Genomic DNA, 16,852 nt, shown 5'->3' on the forward strand with positions numbered 1-16,852 from the left:
TGACTCTATAATTCCAGTTTTCCACTGGCCTTATGTGAAGAATTTATCTTCTAAATCATTTCTAGTTATAGTGACATCAAAATTCGTTCTGGACCCCTTCTCCAGTTATGATAACTACTTAAGTCAACTTAACCACCTCAGTGAAATCGCCCCTTATTCGTCCACACTCAAGAGAATGCAAGACTAGTCTTTCCGACAAGGTCTCATAATTTAACTCTCTTATCCCTAATAGGCTCTGCATTTCTTTGCATACTGATCCTGAGTGATGTAGTGATAGTGTCCCTATCTCTAGACCAGGAAGCCCACGCTCATGTCCAACCTGCTCCAGAGGTGTGTAATAACAGATCTGAACAGGCTCAGTAGAAAATGTCTCCAGTCACAATTAGCATCAGGTTTTTTTCTGAAACAAAGGTCCTTGTGGTGGAGCAGTAATATCCCTATCACTGAGCCAGGAATTCAGGTTCAGCTCCCAGCTGAGATGTGTAATAACATCTCTGGAGAGATTAACTGTAAACTGTCTATCCAACTTGAGCTGTGTCATCCATAGCAATATAATTTAACCAGAACTTTTTATTAATTCATTCATGGGATGTGAGTATCACTGTTTGGGTCAAAATCTGTTGCCCATCCCGAGTTGCCCTCTGTCTAATATCCAGCTTCGTCCAATTGTAATATCTATTCCAGTCCTCTTGAGATAAAAGCCATAAATCTATTAGCCTTGTTAATATCGTTTGTAATTGTCTGTGAGCTTCTAGTGATAATTGCACTTCAGTATCTAACTTTCTCTGTTCCTCATAGTTCCTAACTTACTATTTAGAAAATACTTTGATCAATCTTCCTTGGATTCAAAGTGGATGACATTGTACTGCCTTACGTTGAGCTGCATCTGCCACAGTTTATCCTATCGCTGATCTATCAAAGTCCCTCCACAACATTCTGCCTCCACTTCCAGTTACTGTGAAATCTAAATTTGATATCATCCTCAAGTTTGTATTTTGCCTCGCTATTCATCATGTAGGCAGTTTAAAAATGCAGTGAAAAGCTGAGGCTCCAATCCATATTCCTGGGACACCACTAGCCACATCTATCATCCCCACCCTCTGTGTTTTATCTCTCCACCAACATACTCCATCCACTGCAACAGGCAGTCCAATTCATGTACATTTATTTTGATAACGCTTCATGAATTGAACTTTATCAAGTGCCTTCTAAAAGTCCAGATAATTAGCATCCACAGATACTTCCGCTGTCTCAGGTTAGCTGCTGGCATTGATTCCTGAAAAACCCAGAGTTTTTAAACTGTTATTAAAACAGGAAATGTTAGAAATAACCAACAGATGAGGCAGCATCTGTGGAAAGAGAAACCTTAAATGTTTCTGGTCAATAAAGGTTTATCAGAGCTGAGAAGCTTAGATACGTAATAGATTTTGATCAGGAATGTAAAAACAAAGGAAGGTTTGCAATAAAGACAGAAAAGATTGATAGATAGACAAGGTCAAAGGGCTGTTGCCATGTCACCATAGTTTTACCAGACCATAGTGGCTTCTCTTATTAGAGAGAAGCAACTGGTGGTGATTTAACCTGAGGGCCACCAGACCTCAGGCAAGGGAAAAGGTTAAGAAGGAGAGTCTTTCATGGTATCCTCAAACCAGTTATGGAAATTGAACCCACACTGGGGACATCACACTACTCTGTAAAACCAGCAACCCAGCCAACTGAGCTAAAGCAACTGGGCAAAGGGAATAGTGATGGGACACATGGGGAAACAAAAGATGTTCCTGGAGCAGGTCGGCTCCTGGCTAAAAGCAAAACTAACAGAAAGATCAAAACATTCAAAGGAAATGAAACAAGATAGGTTGGGGGGGGGGGGGGGGAAGAGGTGAAAGGAGGGTGCACAAAGCTAAATATCTGAAATTGCTAAAGTCAGTGTTGAGTTCACAATGCTATAAAGTGCCTAAGCAAAAGATGTTCCTGAAGTTTACATAAAACAAAGACCTGTGGATGTTGAAGATCGGAAACAAGAACAGAAATTGCTGGAGAAACTCAGCAGGACTAGCAGCATCTAGAAAATAGAACATTACAGCGCAGTACAGGCCCCTTGGCCCTTGACCTGTGGAACCAATCTGAAGCCCATCTAACCTACACTATTCCATTTTCATCCATATGTTCATCCAGTGACCATTTAAATACACTTAAAGTTGGCGAGTCTACTACTGTTGCAGGTAGTGCATTCCACACCCCCACTACTCTCTGAGTAAAGAAACTACCTCTGACATCTGTCCTATATCTATCACCCCTCAATTTAAAGCTATGTCCCCTCATGCTAGCTATCACCATCTGAGGAAAAACGCTCTCACTGTCCACCCTATCTAACCCTCTGATTACCTTATATGTCTCAATTAAGCCACCTCTCAATCTTCTTCTCTCTAACAAAAATAGCCTCAAGTCCCTCAGACTTTCTTCATAAGACCTTCCCTCCATACCAGGCAACAGCCTAGTAAATCTCCTCTGAACCCTTCCCTAAACTTCCAAATCCTTCCTATAACGCGGTGACCAGAACTGAGCGCAATACTCCAAGTGCGGCCGTACCAGAGTTTTCTACAGCTGCAGCATGACCTCAAAGCTGTGAAGCTCAATCTCTCTACCAATAAAAGCTAACACACCGGTAAGCCTGCTTCACAACCCTATCAACCTGGTTCTGAAGAAGGGTCACTGGACTCGAAATGGTAACTCTCTCCACAGATTCTATCAGACCTGATGAGTTTCTCCAGCAATTTGTTTCGTTCCTGAAAGCTTACACTGAGCTTCACTGGAACAGGGCAGCGGGCCAATGCCAGAGAAGTCAGCATGAGACAAGGTGGAGAGTTAACACGGCAGGTCGTTAGGACGATGGGGTCACCTTTGCAGACTGAAGGGCAGTTTTTGGCAAATCGGTCCCCCAAGCTCCATTTGATCTCCATAAGGCAGACAAGACCACATTGCGAGCAGTGAGTAAAATATACTAATCTGGAGAAACTAAATGTAAACCACTGTTCCACCTGGAAAGAGTGTTTGTAACCACAATGGAGAGAGCAGACATGAAAGGGAAGCTGTTATGTTGCAGGGAAAGGTGTGTGCAGAAAAATATCTGACCTATTTCCAACTATTTTTTATTTCAGATTTTCAGCATTTATAGTTTGTTATGTGATTAACTTATAAACTGGTATCCTAAACACCCCAGAACTTATAAACTGTGATCATAAATAGTCCAGAAGCTTTAAACTGTGACCCTAAATACTCCAGTACTTTTAAATCATTACCCTAAACGCCCCAGAATTTTAAACTGTGACCCTAAATACTCCAGAACTTTAAACTGTTGCTTGACAACCCCTGAGCTATTAACTGTATAACGGAGCACTCAACAGCTTAAGCTGAAATAGCTGCACTGCACAGACCTCTGAATGCAGTCTGCTCAGCGTCCGGAACTTTGAAGTACTCGAACTGTTCAAACTGTCACCGCCTGAACCACTCGGAAACTGCAAATCAAAGCAAGATACGTCTAACTTGCACGTACCGCTGTAGTCAAGTTCACCGCTAATATTCCAAATGCGAACCATAGTGACTGGAGAACCATCACCGCGTCGACAGAGCTCCAATCTTACGACTTTTAAAGACGATCCTCAGTGGGACTGGGTCACTGTGTCGGTCTCTCGGTCTCCCGGCTGCTGTGGAAGGGGCTGGCGTGTTTGAAGGGAGCCCAGGGGTTTGGGGAATGTGTCTGGCTCCCAGGACTTGCAGAGGCGGACTCCTGGCGCTCCAAAGCCCAGGCTCTGCCCTCTGTCCCCGGGTAATAAACTCCAAAACCCCCTCCTCCCCCAGCAAGTCCTTGACGTCAGCACGGAGACTGTAACCACATGCTCACACTGAGCTGCCAACAATAAAAAGGCAGACTTTATTCACAGAGAGAGAGAGGAAGGATGGATGAGGATCGCTACTGGTTGCTTAGCACGTTGCATTTCCAAACACCAGATCCCCACCATAAAACTCTTAAAGTTAACTTTATAACAAAACAGCTGGACAAGTCAGACGGAGAGTTTAAAACAGCTTGGATTCACTTTATTTTCACGACCTCACAAAGCGCCCCATGACCATACAGTCATAGAGCTGTACAGCGTGGAAACAGACCCTTCGGTCCAACACGTCCATGCCGACCAGATATCCTAAACTAATCTAATCCCTAGTGCTGCCAAATAAACCTATTAGACTATAACCTGGTGTTGTGTGATTTTTAACTTTGTACACCCCAGTCCAACACCGATATCTCCAAATCTTAATCTAGTCGCATTTGCCAGCATTTGGCCCATATCCTTCTACAACCGTTCCTGTTCATATTCCCATCCAGATGCCTTTTAAATGTTGTAATTGTACCAACCTCCACCACTTCCTCTGGCAGCTCATTCCATACATGCACCACCCTCTGTGTAAAAAAGATGCTCCTTAGGTCCCTTTTACATCTTTCCCCTCTCACCCTTAAACCTATGTCCTCTAGTTCTGGACACCCCCACCCCAGGGAAAAGATCTTGTCTATTCACCCTATCCCATGTCCCTCATGATTTTATAAACCTGTATAAGCTCACTCCTCTGAGAAGTACCTTTTTCCCATGTGGTAAATACTGGTTGTCCACTTGCACACAGCAATGTCCCAGAAACGGAACAAAGAGACCCAAGTCATTTTTCTTTTCAAACTTCTGATGCTACTTGAAAGATGAACACTGGGACATCGGGGAACTCCAAGCCTTCACTAACTCAGCCGTGGGATCTTTTCCCTCCAACTGACCTGGAAAAGGAGGAAGTCAGCACCATCTACAGTGCAGCACTCACTCACTGCAACTAAGCTGTAGGAGCAAATTACTGCAGATCTGTACTGAATACAAAAAACACTGGAAATTATAGATAGTCAGACAGTATCCATGGAGAGAGAGCAAGCTAACGTTTCAAGTCTAGCTGACCCTTTATCAGAGCTGAGCTATCCTTTGATGTGGAACTCGATCTTCAGATTCAGAGAGAAGAATGCCGAAGATAAGAACTGCTTCAATGTTAACTTTCGAAAGGATCTTTAATAAGTATTTCATATGGAGAATAATGCTGGAGGAAGAGAGAAGGGAGGTGAAGATCTAATTAAATAGCTGTTCCAAAGAGTCAGCTCAGCAACAATGGTCAAAATGGCCACTACGATGCTACTACTGTGTCTCTTTGGTATTTATATCATAATATCTGCTGCCATTGCTGTTTTCACTTATTAAAAAAAATCAAAAATGACCATGTACAATGTATCTGCTATCAGATCCAGCAATACCTTTTGCACTAATACTTGATATAATGCTGTCAATTTCTATGATTATTCAGCTTTGCCAGGAGTCCACTTGAAAAGTTTCTAATCATTGCAGGTAGAGAGCTTAATAATTAAAATGCACTTGAATAAACTTCATCATTTAGTTTAGTTGCACTTTCACAATGAACTGGAAATATGTTTGCATTTTTTCAACAGTGAATTCATACCTGAATGCTTAAAAAAAGTTTAAAATGAATAATTTCACTGCATAATTATCAGTGTAAAGTTGTAGCGGTTTAATATTATGAATTCCCAAATCTTAATTTAGATTTTGGTACTAGGGCACAATTAGTGTACTCTCCAGAGCCAGTCAGTCAATACAGTTGAACAAACAGTGCAAAAGTAAAAGTTTGAATTATACTCAAGGATTCCATATTTGAGGATTTAGTTATATTCAATAAATTCTTCAAGAATTTCCATAATATTTCACTGTACATGGAAGCTTTATTTCAAGAAGACAATGACTGCAGTATGATATTTTAATGATTAAGTTCAAGCTGGATATCGAGTGACAAATCAGGAACCTATGTCTGCAGCATTCAAACCCTTCTCACATATTGACATACAATTTGTCAAGTTGACCTTTGTCACTTGATGTGCAGTAATGTGTTTCAAATCAAAATAGCCCCCTCTTAACTCAGTATCAAATCCTGAGGACAAAGTAGTTCAGGAAGGCACACACCACCACTTTCTCATGGGCAACTAGAGATCAGCAAAACATGCAAGCCCAGCCATTGACACTTACATCCCCATGAGTGAATTTTTAAAAAGCAGCAATTTACTCTAGTGCTATCAGTTTTTTATCACATGGTTCTAACTAGATTTCTGAGTGACACCTTACCACACCATTGGAGACAATGTAGGATCGAGAACAATCTGACTGGATGTTTCAAAGTGCCATTCCCCTGATCAAAATATTCAGAACATAAAGAAAAAAGAAAGGCTTGCATTTAGATTGAGAATTCCAGAGCTTCTGAACATGCCAAAGCACTTTGGAACAGTGTACAGAGAAACAGCCAGCTTCTGGTGATTGGAAAAGTCCAAAACAAGATGTGACTTATATAAGATTAACACAGAGAGCAGGAGAAACACTTTAAGACAAAGCACTGTTATAGTTAGTAGCTGAAGCAGAGACTATGCCAACATTTAAGAATAGAATGGCTGACAATCTTATGTGTTCAGTGAGTACAATATTGCTTGTACTCTGACTTAATTGGAGCTGCTTGTAAAATGACTGCTGGGCATTGTAAAATAAATGATTGGCAGTGAGTGTGCCTATTGCACAGACCACATGACTACAGCAAATCAGGAAGCATTGCAATATTGCATTGCCATCTAAATGGAGAAGGCGTAATTTAAAAAAAAATACTTATGTAAATAATAAGCACTAAAACAGAAAGAGTCGAACAAAACTTTTATGTAAATCTGCCGTAAAACATAGTGCCTGATAGGATATTACACACTGTGTGGTTGGTATAGATGTGCTGCTGCACTGAGACTAGCTGTGATGGGCTCAGCAGGCTGGAGTTCCAGCACTGGTAAGTGCTTAATGCTCTTGTTAAGCCAAAGGACATTGGTACTGTAAGGAGATCTACCCTCAAATAATTATTAGGTTTCTGATTTTTACCTATACAAACATTTTGATACTACAGCCAAATTGAGATTAGTCTGCTGGTAGTATTGGTTATAACTCCCCCGAGGTGCTGACTTAATGTGAACCTGAGGTTTGTTGTTACGATTTTGAGTGGTGTTATATGTAAATGCATTTTAATTAGACTTTTGAACTGACCTTTCAAATGTCTCTCTCTCTCTCCTCTGCACCATCTCTGCAGCTGTAATACTGTATTCTGTACTTTGTTCTGCTACCCTGATGTTCTTTGTATGGCAGAGCATGCCAAACAATACGTCTCATTGTATCTCGGTATATGTGGCAACAATCAACCAAACAATCCAGGAAGAAAGTGAGGATTGCAGATGCTGGAAATCAGGGTCAAGAGTGTGGTGCTGGAAAAGCACAGCAGGTCAGGCAGCATCCGAGGAGCAGGACAATCGATGTTTCAGGCATAAGCCCTTCATCAGGAATGTGGCTTGTGGGATAAATTGGAGGGGAGTGGGGTTGTGGGGAGGTAGCTGGGAAAGTGATACGTGGATGAAGGTGAGGGAGAAGGTGATAGGTCAGAGGGGGCAGTGATGGACGGGTCCAGAGAGTGGTGCCAAGTTGGAGGCTTGGGATAATGTGGGGGGAGGGGAAATGAGGAAGCTGTTGAAATCCACATTTGTTCCGGGTAGTTACAGGGTCCCAAGGTGGAATATGAGGCATTCCTCCTCCAGGCGTCACGTAGTAACAGTTTGGCAGTGGAGGAGGCACATGACCTGCATGTCCTTGACAAGGTGGGAGTGGGAATTGAAGTGTTCAGCCATGGGGTGGTGGGGTTGTTGGGTGCTGGTGTCCCAGAGATGTTCTCTGAAACGATCTGCAAGAAGGCGTCCTGTTTCCCCAATGTAGAGGAGACCACATCGGGTGCAACGGATGCAGTAGATGACATTGGTAGAGGTACAGGCAATCTCTAATAATACTCTGCCTGATAGGCTAAATTAAGTCAAATCCTTGTTACAGAGTTTGAATCAAATTCTTGGTATTGACAGAGGGAAGTAAGAGAGAAGGGGAGAAGGGTAGGACAAGAAAAGGAATAAAAATTAATAACAAAGAAAGAAAAAATAAAAACATCCCCAAGCACTTGACAACCAATGAAGTTTGCTTGTCATTTTAATGTAGGAAAATATGGTGACTAATTTGTACACAGTAAGTTCCCACAAAAAGCAATGAAATAAGAGACTGATTATTATAGGTGTTGGTTGAGGAATACGTTGCGACCAGACCACCAAGAAAAATCTCTCTGTTTTCTTCAAATGGTACCATGGAATCCAGCGAGCATTTGGAATTTCTTTCGGGCTCGCTGCCAAATAATTGACCAAAGCATGTAGATGTCTCCTCTCAAATGGAGGCATAAAACACAGACAAAAGACACAAAAGACATGAAATGTGGAGACAGGCAAGATGCAGAGACACAGAGCAAGTGCAGGAGCAAGGCACTGTATTAACTGGGAACATAATCATTCTATGATATTCAGCTGCTGAAAAGTATCTTATTTTGTTAGAAACAAAGGTTCCTCAAGTTATTATAGTGCCAGATGGATACCATAAATCATTAAGCTCCCTGGTAAAGAAGGAAAAACAAATTCCCCTTTTATATTCAGCCGGCCCCTTGGTCACAACAGGTTTAATTTAGAAAGCATTCTTACCTTATGAATACTTTTTTCCCAGAATAAACAAATTTATGTTTAAAAGAATAGAATTTTTGCATTAATAGAAAAATTACTTATTATTTAATAAACTTTAAAATTAATAATTACTCAGCATAAATACACAAAGATTATGAATAAGAAGTGAGTCCCCCCAAAAAAGCTAGAAAATATATAGATCAGTCACTCTGGTTCATTTGTGCAGATTAGATAACTAATCTGCACAATTAGATAACTGAACGTTGATGATGAAACAGTTTTAGGATTCTTGGTTTTGCAATGAGTGGATGTAGCTTTGTGTGGTTTCAGTGGACAGCAGACTGCCAGAAGGCTTCTCCTCCACTTCCTGCAGCTCGGCCCTTGAATCCCACCCCTCCAACCACAACAAGGATAGAAACCCCCAACGGGTCCTCACCTTACACCTCACTAATGTTCAGATACAGCACATAACCCTCCGCCATTTCCGCCAACCTACAATCAGACCCAACCACCTGAGACATATTTCCCTCCCCGCTATCTACGTTCCACAGAGACCATTCCCTCCGTGACTCCCTCCTTAGGTCCATACCCCCACCAAGACACCCTGCACTCCCACCACCTTCTCCTGCCACAGTAAAAGGTGTAAAACTGCACCCACACCTTCCCCCTCACCTCCATCCAAGGCCCCAAAGGATCCTTCCACATCCAGCAGAGATTTTCCTACACATCCACCCAGTTCATCTATTGTGTCCGTTGCTCTTGAAGTGATCTCCTCTACAGGGAGACAGGACGCCAACTCATGGAACATTTCAGGGAGCATCTCTAGGATGCATGCACCAAACGACCCCACCACCCTGTGGCCGACCACTTCAACTCTCCCTCCCACTCCACCAAGGGCATGCAAGTTCTGGTCCTCCTCCACTACCAAATCCAAGCCACCTGACAACTGGAGGAAGAAGGCCTCATCTTCCACCTTGGTTCCCTTGAACCTCACAGTATCAACATCAACTTCACTAGTTTCCAAATCTCCCCTCCCTTTACCTCATCCCAGATTCAGCTCCAACTCAGCACGACTTTCTTGACCTGTCCTACCTGTCCGTCTTCTTCCCACCTATCTGCTTCACCCTCCCCACTGACTTATCACAACCAACACCCCACCCGCATCCACCTATCGCCTTCCCAGCTATCTCCCCCCCCAGCCCAACACTTCTATTTATCTCTCTGCTCCCATCTCCCCCTCCCCCATACTCCTGATGAAGGGCTTATGCCCGAAATGTCGACTCTCCTGCTCCTCGGATGCTGCCTGATCTGCTGTGCTTTTCCACAACCACACTCTGCGACATTATTATATGGATCTCACACAGGACTTTGTCTGACAGCACCAAATTTCATCTGTAGTGTTTTATTTGTATGTAGCTGTCCTCTTTAAAAAAAAGACACATATTGGATTAAAAGGTTTTAAAAATCTATAGTACGTTGGGGATCTGACCTGTTGTCATGAGTTTAGAATAGCACATGTCTTTTCCTATGCCTGCAGAACAAAGGAATTTAATTAAAATATAATTGGAAACAACTTTTTTTTTTAAGGGTTTTTGCATGGGAGTACAAAGTAGAGTCGTACAATCTGACAATGAGGAGGGAGAGAAAAGTAAGAAGAGGGATATCTATTGAAAACTCAGACCTGCAAAGGAATTTCAGTTAAACAATCTCTAATGCATTTGTAGTGCAGGAAACATGAGTCAATTGGGGGAAAAAAAGTTTAATAGAAATCCTTGTTGAAACTAGCAGTCAAACAATATTAATTCCGTGTTATAATTTAAACTATTTTTCCCTTCCTTGACTTCTATTGTGAATCAGACTGCAGTAAAGCAGATTGGCATTTGATCTGACAAAAACCATATTAATTTCAGTAGCATATACCTTTCTTTCCAATCCCTGCTGCAATTGGAATGCTTGCTTTAATTTTATTCCATTGCAGAGATACTAAAGGTACATAAACAGAAAAAACAAAATGCCGTAAACCTAAGATAAAATTAAGATATGTGAGAAATTTACAGTGGCACAGGAAGCTCCTCAATGAGTAATTCTTCATTGAATTGGGGTGTTACAGACCTGTGACCATGTTTCTCCTCCATAGCAGGGACTAAGTAGGAATTCAATGTAAAATGTTCATGAGGTTGACCATGCTGGCTATTTAAATAACAGGGGTGAGCACAAGATGTTACTAGTCGGAAGTGGGTATTGCAGATGCTGGAGATCAGAGTCAAGATCAGAGTGGTGCTGGAGAAGCACAGCAGATCAGGCAGCATCCGAGGAGCAGGAAAAATCGACATTTTGCACAAAAGCCCTTCATCAGAAAACCTGATGGATTCCTGATGAAGGGCTTTTGCCAAAAACGTTGATATTTCCTGCTCCTCGGATGCTGCCTGACTTGCTGTGCTTCTCCAGCACCACTCTAATCTTGACAAAGTGTCAGTAGCTGTGCTGTTATGGGGAAGTAATGGTGCTGGACAACTGATGAGGTCCAGTACAGTCTTGAGATGGAGTGCAGTAATAGAAGAGGCAATCTTTTCCAGGAAAGAAATAGCTTATGTAAAGAAATAGCCACTGTAAATTTCTCACATATCTTAATTTTATCTTAGGTTTACGGCATTTTGTTTTTTCTGTTTATGTACCTTTAGTATCTCTGCAATGGAATAAAATTAAAGCAAGCATTCCAATTGCAGCAGGGATTGGAAAGAAAGATATATGCTACTGAAATAGCTTAACTGTTGTGGTGGCAATTCGATAGCGCCACTCTATTGCTGGAGTTGATTTTCTACAATAATGCTAATGTCACTGTGGTTATATAGATGCATTGGTAGAGATAGTACAATAGATACTGCATGTACGGACTTGCTGTGACTCATGTGCTGCTTGAAGTGCTTGATTGTGTGAAAGAGATTTGGTCTTGTCAACAATCACCACCATCCAGAAGGACAAGGGCAGAAAATACACCATCGCCTGCAAGTTCCCCTCCAAGCCACTCACCATCCTGACTTGGAAATATAAAACTCATTTCAGTGTTGTTCGGTCAAAATCCTGGAACTCTCTCCATCATTTGGGTCTCCCTACACTAGACTGCAGTATTTCAAGAGGGTAGCTCATCATTATGTTCTCAAGGGCAACTAGGGATGGGCAATAAATTCTGGCCCAGTCAGTGATGCCCACATCTCATGAGTGATTTTTTTAAAAAAATGCGGCTCTCTCCAATGATCGATTTACATAATAGCTAACATCTCAGTTAAGTTTTCATTCACTTCCAGTTATTTTGAAAGATATTTAATCAACCAAAATAAGGTTTTAAGAGATAAATATTAAGAAGGGACAATAAATTATATATGTGTCATTCAACTGACAAATCATCAATAAGCAGCTAAGGAGAAAGTACTTTACCCAGAGAATGGTTAGATTGTGCAATTCGCTGCCACAAGGCAGTAGTTGAGGGTAGATACATTCAAGGGGAAGTTGATTGTGAGAACAATGCCAATGCACCATCTATAATATTCCAAAAAAAAATTTTTTTTGACTTGGGAAAGAGAGAAAAATGATGCATGCCACTCCACCATTTAAGAAAGGTGAGAGCAGTAAGCCTAACATCAGTCATCAGGAAATTCCTAGTGTCTATAACCAATGATAGAGTAAAGATATACCTTGTAAACTTGCAGTTTATTGGAGATAAACAGCTCAAATTTCTAAATAATCAGCAGTATCTGATTAATGTGTCTTTTTTTAGGACATAACTAAAGTGGTAAAGAGGGGAGTATCTACAGTGGTTATTTATATGGATTTTCAGAAGGCATTTGTAAAACCCCTCATCCGATGAAATTGCTAATGTTGAAGTTTATGTTTTCAAAGTATTAAAGGGAACAGATAGGGTACATTGGAAGAAGCTGTCTTTTCTTAATATTAAGTCTAGGACTAGGGATAAATCAAGAAATTAGAACCAGACATTTCAAAAGTGATATAAGGAATGCCTCTTCACAGAAAGGGTGATAAGATTATGAAATTTTCTGCACAAATAGCAGTTGATACTGGATCAATTGTTATCTTTAAAATTGAGATTGTTACATGCTGGAGACAAAGTTATCTAAGAATACAGGGAAAGCAGAACAGGCTTGAGTTGTTAGTTAAATGGCTTGCTCCTGTTCCTGTGTTCCCATGGACTTATACATCATGCAGTATCTCAGCTTACACTATAACACAAGCACAGACCACCTAATGTCTGGCTAAAGCAGTGATAACCCAGAAATCAATTACGCAATTTCACTTTTTGTTTTACAAAAGTTTACACTGTTCTCATGCAAGTTATGCTTGCTTCAATCAATGTTAAGACTGATGTCACCATATCTTTGGATAGAGCTGATCAAAGACATTTAGAGGATGTCAAACAAATCCAGCAATCTGTCCTCTAACATATTGCTAGAATTACCATGGCGACGACTCCGGCAGAAAGTGAAAGTGAGGTCGTGTAGCACAAAACTTCCATCCCCTCTCATGTTTCATCATCCATCCCGCAGCATCTGCCCCTCCACCAATGCATCTGGTGTCATCTTTTGAGGCTATCTGTGGTCTCCAGCAGTGAAAGTTATCACCCCCACACTAGCCAACCAGCAGTGATAGTACCATGTAGAAGAATAGTCCAGGACAAAGCCCACAGAATTTAGGCAGCAAAGCCTTTGATGAGGGCGAATGGTTAATTTTTTTGGTGCAACATGTCAATGTTTGGTTTACAAATTTGGCTCAGAATGATTCTTTTGTGGCAGCTTTTGCATTAGCATTATGTCCGGGGCATGCTGTGATGATTAGTAACAGAAGAATTACAAGGCATTGAGCTGTGGGTGAATGGGAAATTGAGTTTTCATTCATTAAGGCTGCAGTCAAATGAGTCAATTACAGACTGCTCAACCAGTAAGGTACTGCATTTCTTTTCTTGTCTCTTCTTTTTCCTTCCCTCACTCTTCTTCATCTCTTTGTTCTTTCTTCTCAGTTGGTCACTACAGAGCAAGGTCTGTGCCTTTGTGAGAAAATCCATTTTTTTGTTTCCCTTTGTGCTGTGTAGGTCTGTTGAGATTATAACATTTAAGCACAAGGTGTTCCAATGCCTGAAACATGTATTCCTGCCTTATAAAGGAGGAGGGAATCCCGTTGAAGAGTTTTAATAGGTTGTCCAGAACAGTTCAAGAGTTAACATCAATTTTATTAAGTGAGAGAAAATCAGGGAAGGTGATTAAACCATGGTGGTTAAAGCAGTCAAAGTGGAAAATTGCTATTTTGGGCAACTAGCCCTTCAGAAGCAAGGAACGAGGTCCTAGGCAGCAAAGGTGCTAGTATTAGTAATCTCCAGGCTCAGAAGAGGCTCAGAGGAGCTAAGAATGTGGTGAAATGTCTCTGACTTTATGGTGTTGAGAATTAGGGCTCAGAAGAAGCCCTGGGAGCTGCTGATAGTTCAGTCTAGCTTTAAGTGGTGTTATCAGAAGCCTACATGCAGTATTTCCTTGGTGCAACTGAGGGCTATTGGAACATGGAGAAACCCAGGGGCATGAAAGTTTAGTGAAGCTGGCAGTCTGCAAATGATCTGGAAATATGTCTGTGAGAAATTGCCTTGGAAATTCTGTGCAAAACTGTGCCAGGAGAAGAGATTGAATTATATAAGGACATGAGCAGTTGTTGAGGTTTTCATTGATAAAGTGGCTTGTGAGGGAATTCCAAAGGTAGATCTTCAAAAGTGACAAATTAGAATCCCTTGTAAAAGAGGCAATGTTTTTGACATTTGCTGATTAGTGTGTCATCATTGACTGGTGGGTCGCTGAGAAAGCAACTGAATCTACTATAACTGCCATTGCTAATTAATGTGCTCTGTGTGGTGTTCGACCACAGTTAGCTCATATTTATCTTATGTTAATTCTGGATGTTAGATTATAGGTTGTACATATGTACAATATAGTGGATTGTTTTACTGTTCAAACTATACAGTAATATTTAGGTTTTCTTTCAAACCAATGGAATCTGATGGGCTTATTCTCTTAGTAAGTGCCTGGATCTTAAACTTTGTTGATTAATGAAAAAATGGTTTCTGATCCCTGGTGTAATTAGGGATTGGCATCAAATGTTGGCCTTGCTAGTGATGCCCACACCCTACAGAAGAACTTTCAACACTAAGCTGTTGAATCTTTCTTTGGTCATTTTTTTCCCATGATCCTTTTGCAGATATTAATTTGCTCAATCACATCTTCACTCTCATCTTCAATGTCCTTGGCTTCAGTAAAAATCCAATTGCCTCAAATTTATCCTTCCTCTGATGCAACCTACTTATTCCCTTAATGGTAAGGTCCTGGGGAGTGTTGCCGAACAAAGAAACCTTGGACTGTAGGTTCATAGTTCCTTTTCAGTGGAGTCACAGGTAGGAAGGAAGAAGGCATTTAATATGCCTGCCTTTATTCACCAGTGCATTGAGTATAGGATTCTGGAGGTCATGTTGCAGAACATTAGTTAGGCCACTTTCAGTTCTGGTCTCCCTCCTATTAGAAAGATGTTGTTGAACTTGAAAGGGTTCAAAAAAGATTTCCAAGGATGTTGCCAGGTTTAGATGGTTTGAGGTACTGGGAGAGGCTGAATAGGCTGGGCCTGTTTTCCCTGGAGCATCAGGGGCTAAGGGGTGACCTAATAGAACTTTATAAAATCATGAGGGGCATAGATAGTGTAAATAGACACGGTCTTTCCCCTGGGGCATAGAGGGCATACGTTTAAGGTGAGAGGGGAAAAATTTAAAAGAGTTATAAGGGACGACGTTTTCATGCAGAGGGTGATACGTGTATGGAATGCCAGAGGAAGTGGCGGAGGCTGGTACAATTACAACATTTTAAAGGCATCCGGATAGGTACCTGACTAGGAAACATTTAGAGGGATATGGGCCTAATGCTGGCAAATGGGACTAGACTAATTGAGGATATCTGGTCATTATGGACATGTTGGACCAAAGGGTTTGTTGCTGTACTGTACATTTCTATGACTATGACTTCACTCCTTATAGCTCAATGGAAGCATACTTGAATATTTAGAGCTGGTGTTAATTCGCTCATTGCATCCCCCAGTCAATAATTTAAGGCATTCTCTGACTGCATTCTATTCCTGACATAAGTAGGTTATTTTTACATTCCTCTCATTTCCCAAAACTGCCCAAACTCAATCAGAAGCAACTTAATGTTCCCTAATAAATGGCCAAGAATGACCATTGATAGTTCTACCACATATATAGGAAGATATGACAAAATGTCTTTGTCATTCTCATACATAAAGTACCCTGGTTAGATTTTGAATCTAACCCCCCCACCCCACCCGCCCTTTCCACTTCTCAGATCCCCATAATAAAACCTTTCCTGAATCTTTAAGACTCTTATCTCACCACATAAAGTGTCTCAACTCCCAACCTTACCCAGCTTTATTGTCATTCTGCCGTAATAAATGGTTTTAAAAATTTTTGCCATTGTTTTTATGTGTACCCTTGGCCTACCTCTAACAATCCCCAAGCTAAGTAATAGAAAGTGAAGACTGCAGATGCTGGAGATCAGTTTCGAAGAGTGTGGTGCTGGAAAAGCACAGCAGGTCAGACAACATCCGAGGAGCAGAAGAATCAACGTTTCGGGCATAAGCCCTTCATCAGGAATCTCCACGCCAACTCTTGGAAGCAAAACATTCAACCACAATGCATCAATTTTTGAAACAATCTTCATATAACCTCCTTGTTATATTCATCTTTGTTTTTAGAACGCTCCCTGTGACCTTTGTTCTTGATTGAGCTTCTACCGTCACCAGTTCTTTTTTTCTCTCCCGCCTTCCTACTTAGTTGGCAATCTTTGTAACTATACTGCAACTATATTGTAAAGCTCTGATATATCCCTTTGTGTCTACTGTTATTGTTGAGGTAACCTGACTTATCTAAATTTATCTGGACCGCCTCTAAACATTTTAATCCAAGGGTGTTTTCTGTATTCAATGATTTTAAAATATTCATTCATGGGATGTGGGCTAAGTCTTTTCAGAGTCAACCACAATGCTATGGATCTGGAATCCAGTTAAGTATTACAAATGTTCTTTATTCGTGAACCAAATATATTTCAACACCAATCAACCGTGGTCTTCATTAGACTTATCATTCCA

At 41.1% G+C, this 16,852-nt stretch overlaps 1 protein-coding gene across 2 annotated transcripts in view; it reads right to left on the reverse strand.

Moving 5' to 3' along the window:
- LOC122564950 (A disintegrin and metalloproteinase with thrombospondin motifs 3-like) overlaps positions 1-4,017 on the reverse strand; it is a 258,075-nt gene extending 254,058 nt beyond the window's left edge. Inside the window, exon 1 of one of the 2 annotated variants that reach the window (XR_006316046.1) lies at positions 3,554-4,017. Coding sequence is in view for 1 of the 2 variants with exons in the window: in XM_043720492.1 (XP_043576427.1) it covers positions 3,554-3,613 (60 nt within the window). In the remaining variant the exon portion in view is untranslated. The remainder of the gene's footprint in view (positions 1-3,553) is intronic. The other variant, XM_043720492.1, reaches the window with a different exon arrangement.
- Between the last annotated feature and the right edge of the window lie 12,835 nt (positions 4,018-16,852).

The sequence above is a fragment of the Chiloscyllium plagiosum genome, chromosome 2, assembly GCF_004010195.1.
Source record: "Chiloscyllium plagiosum isolate BGI_BamShark_2017 chromosome 2, ASM401019v2, whole genome shotgun sequence".
Lineage (NCBI taxonomy): Eukaryota > Metazoa > Chordata > Chondrichthyes > Orectolobiformes > Hemiscylliidae > Chiloscyllium > Chiloscyllium plagiosum.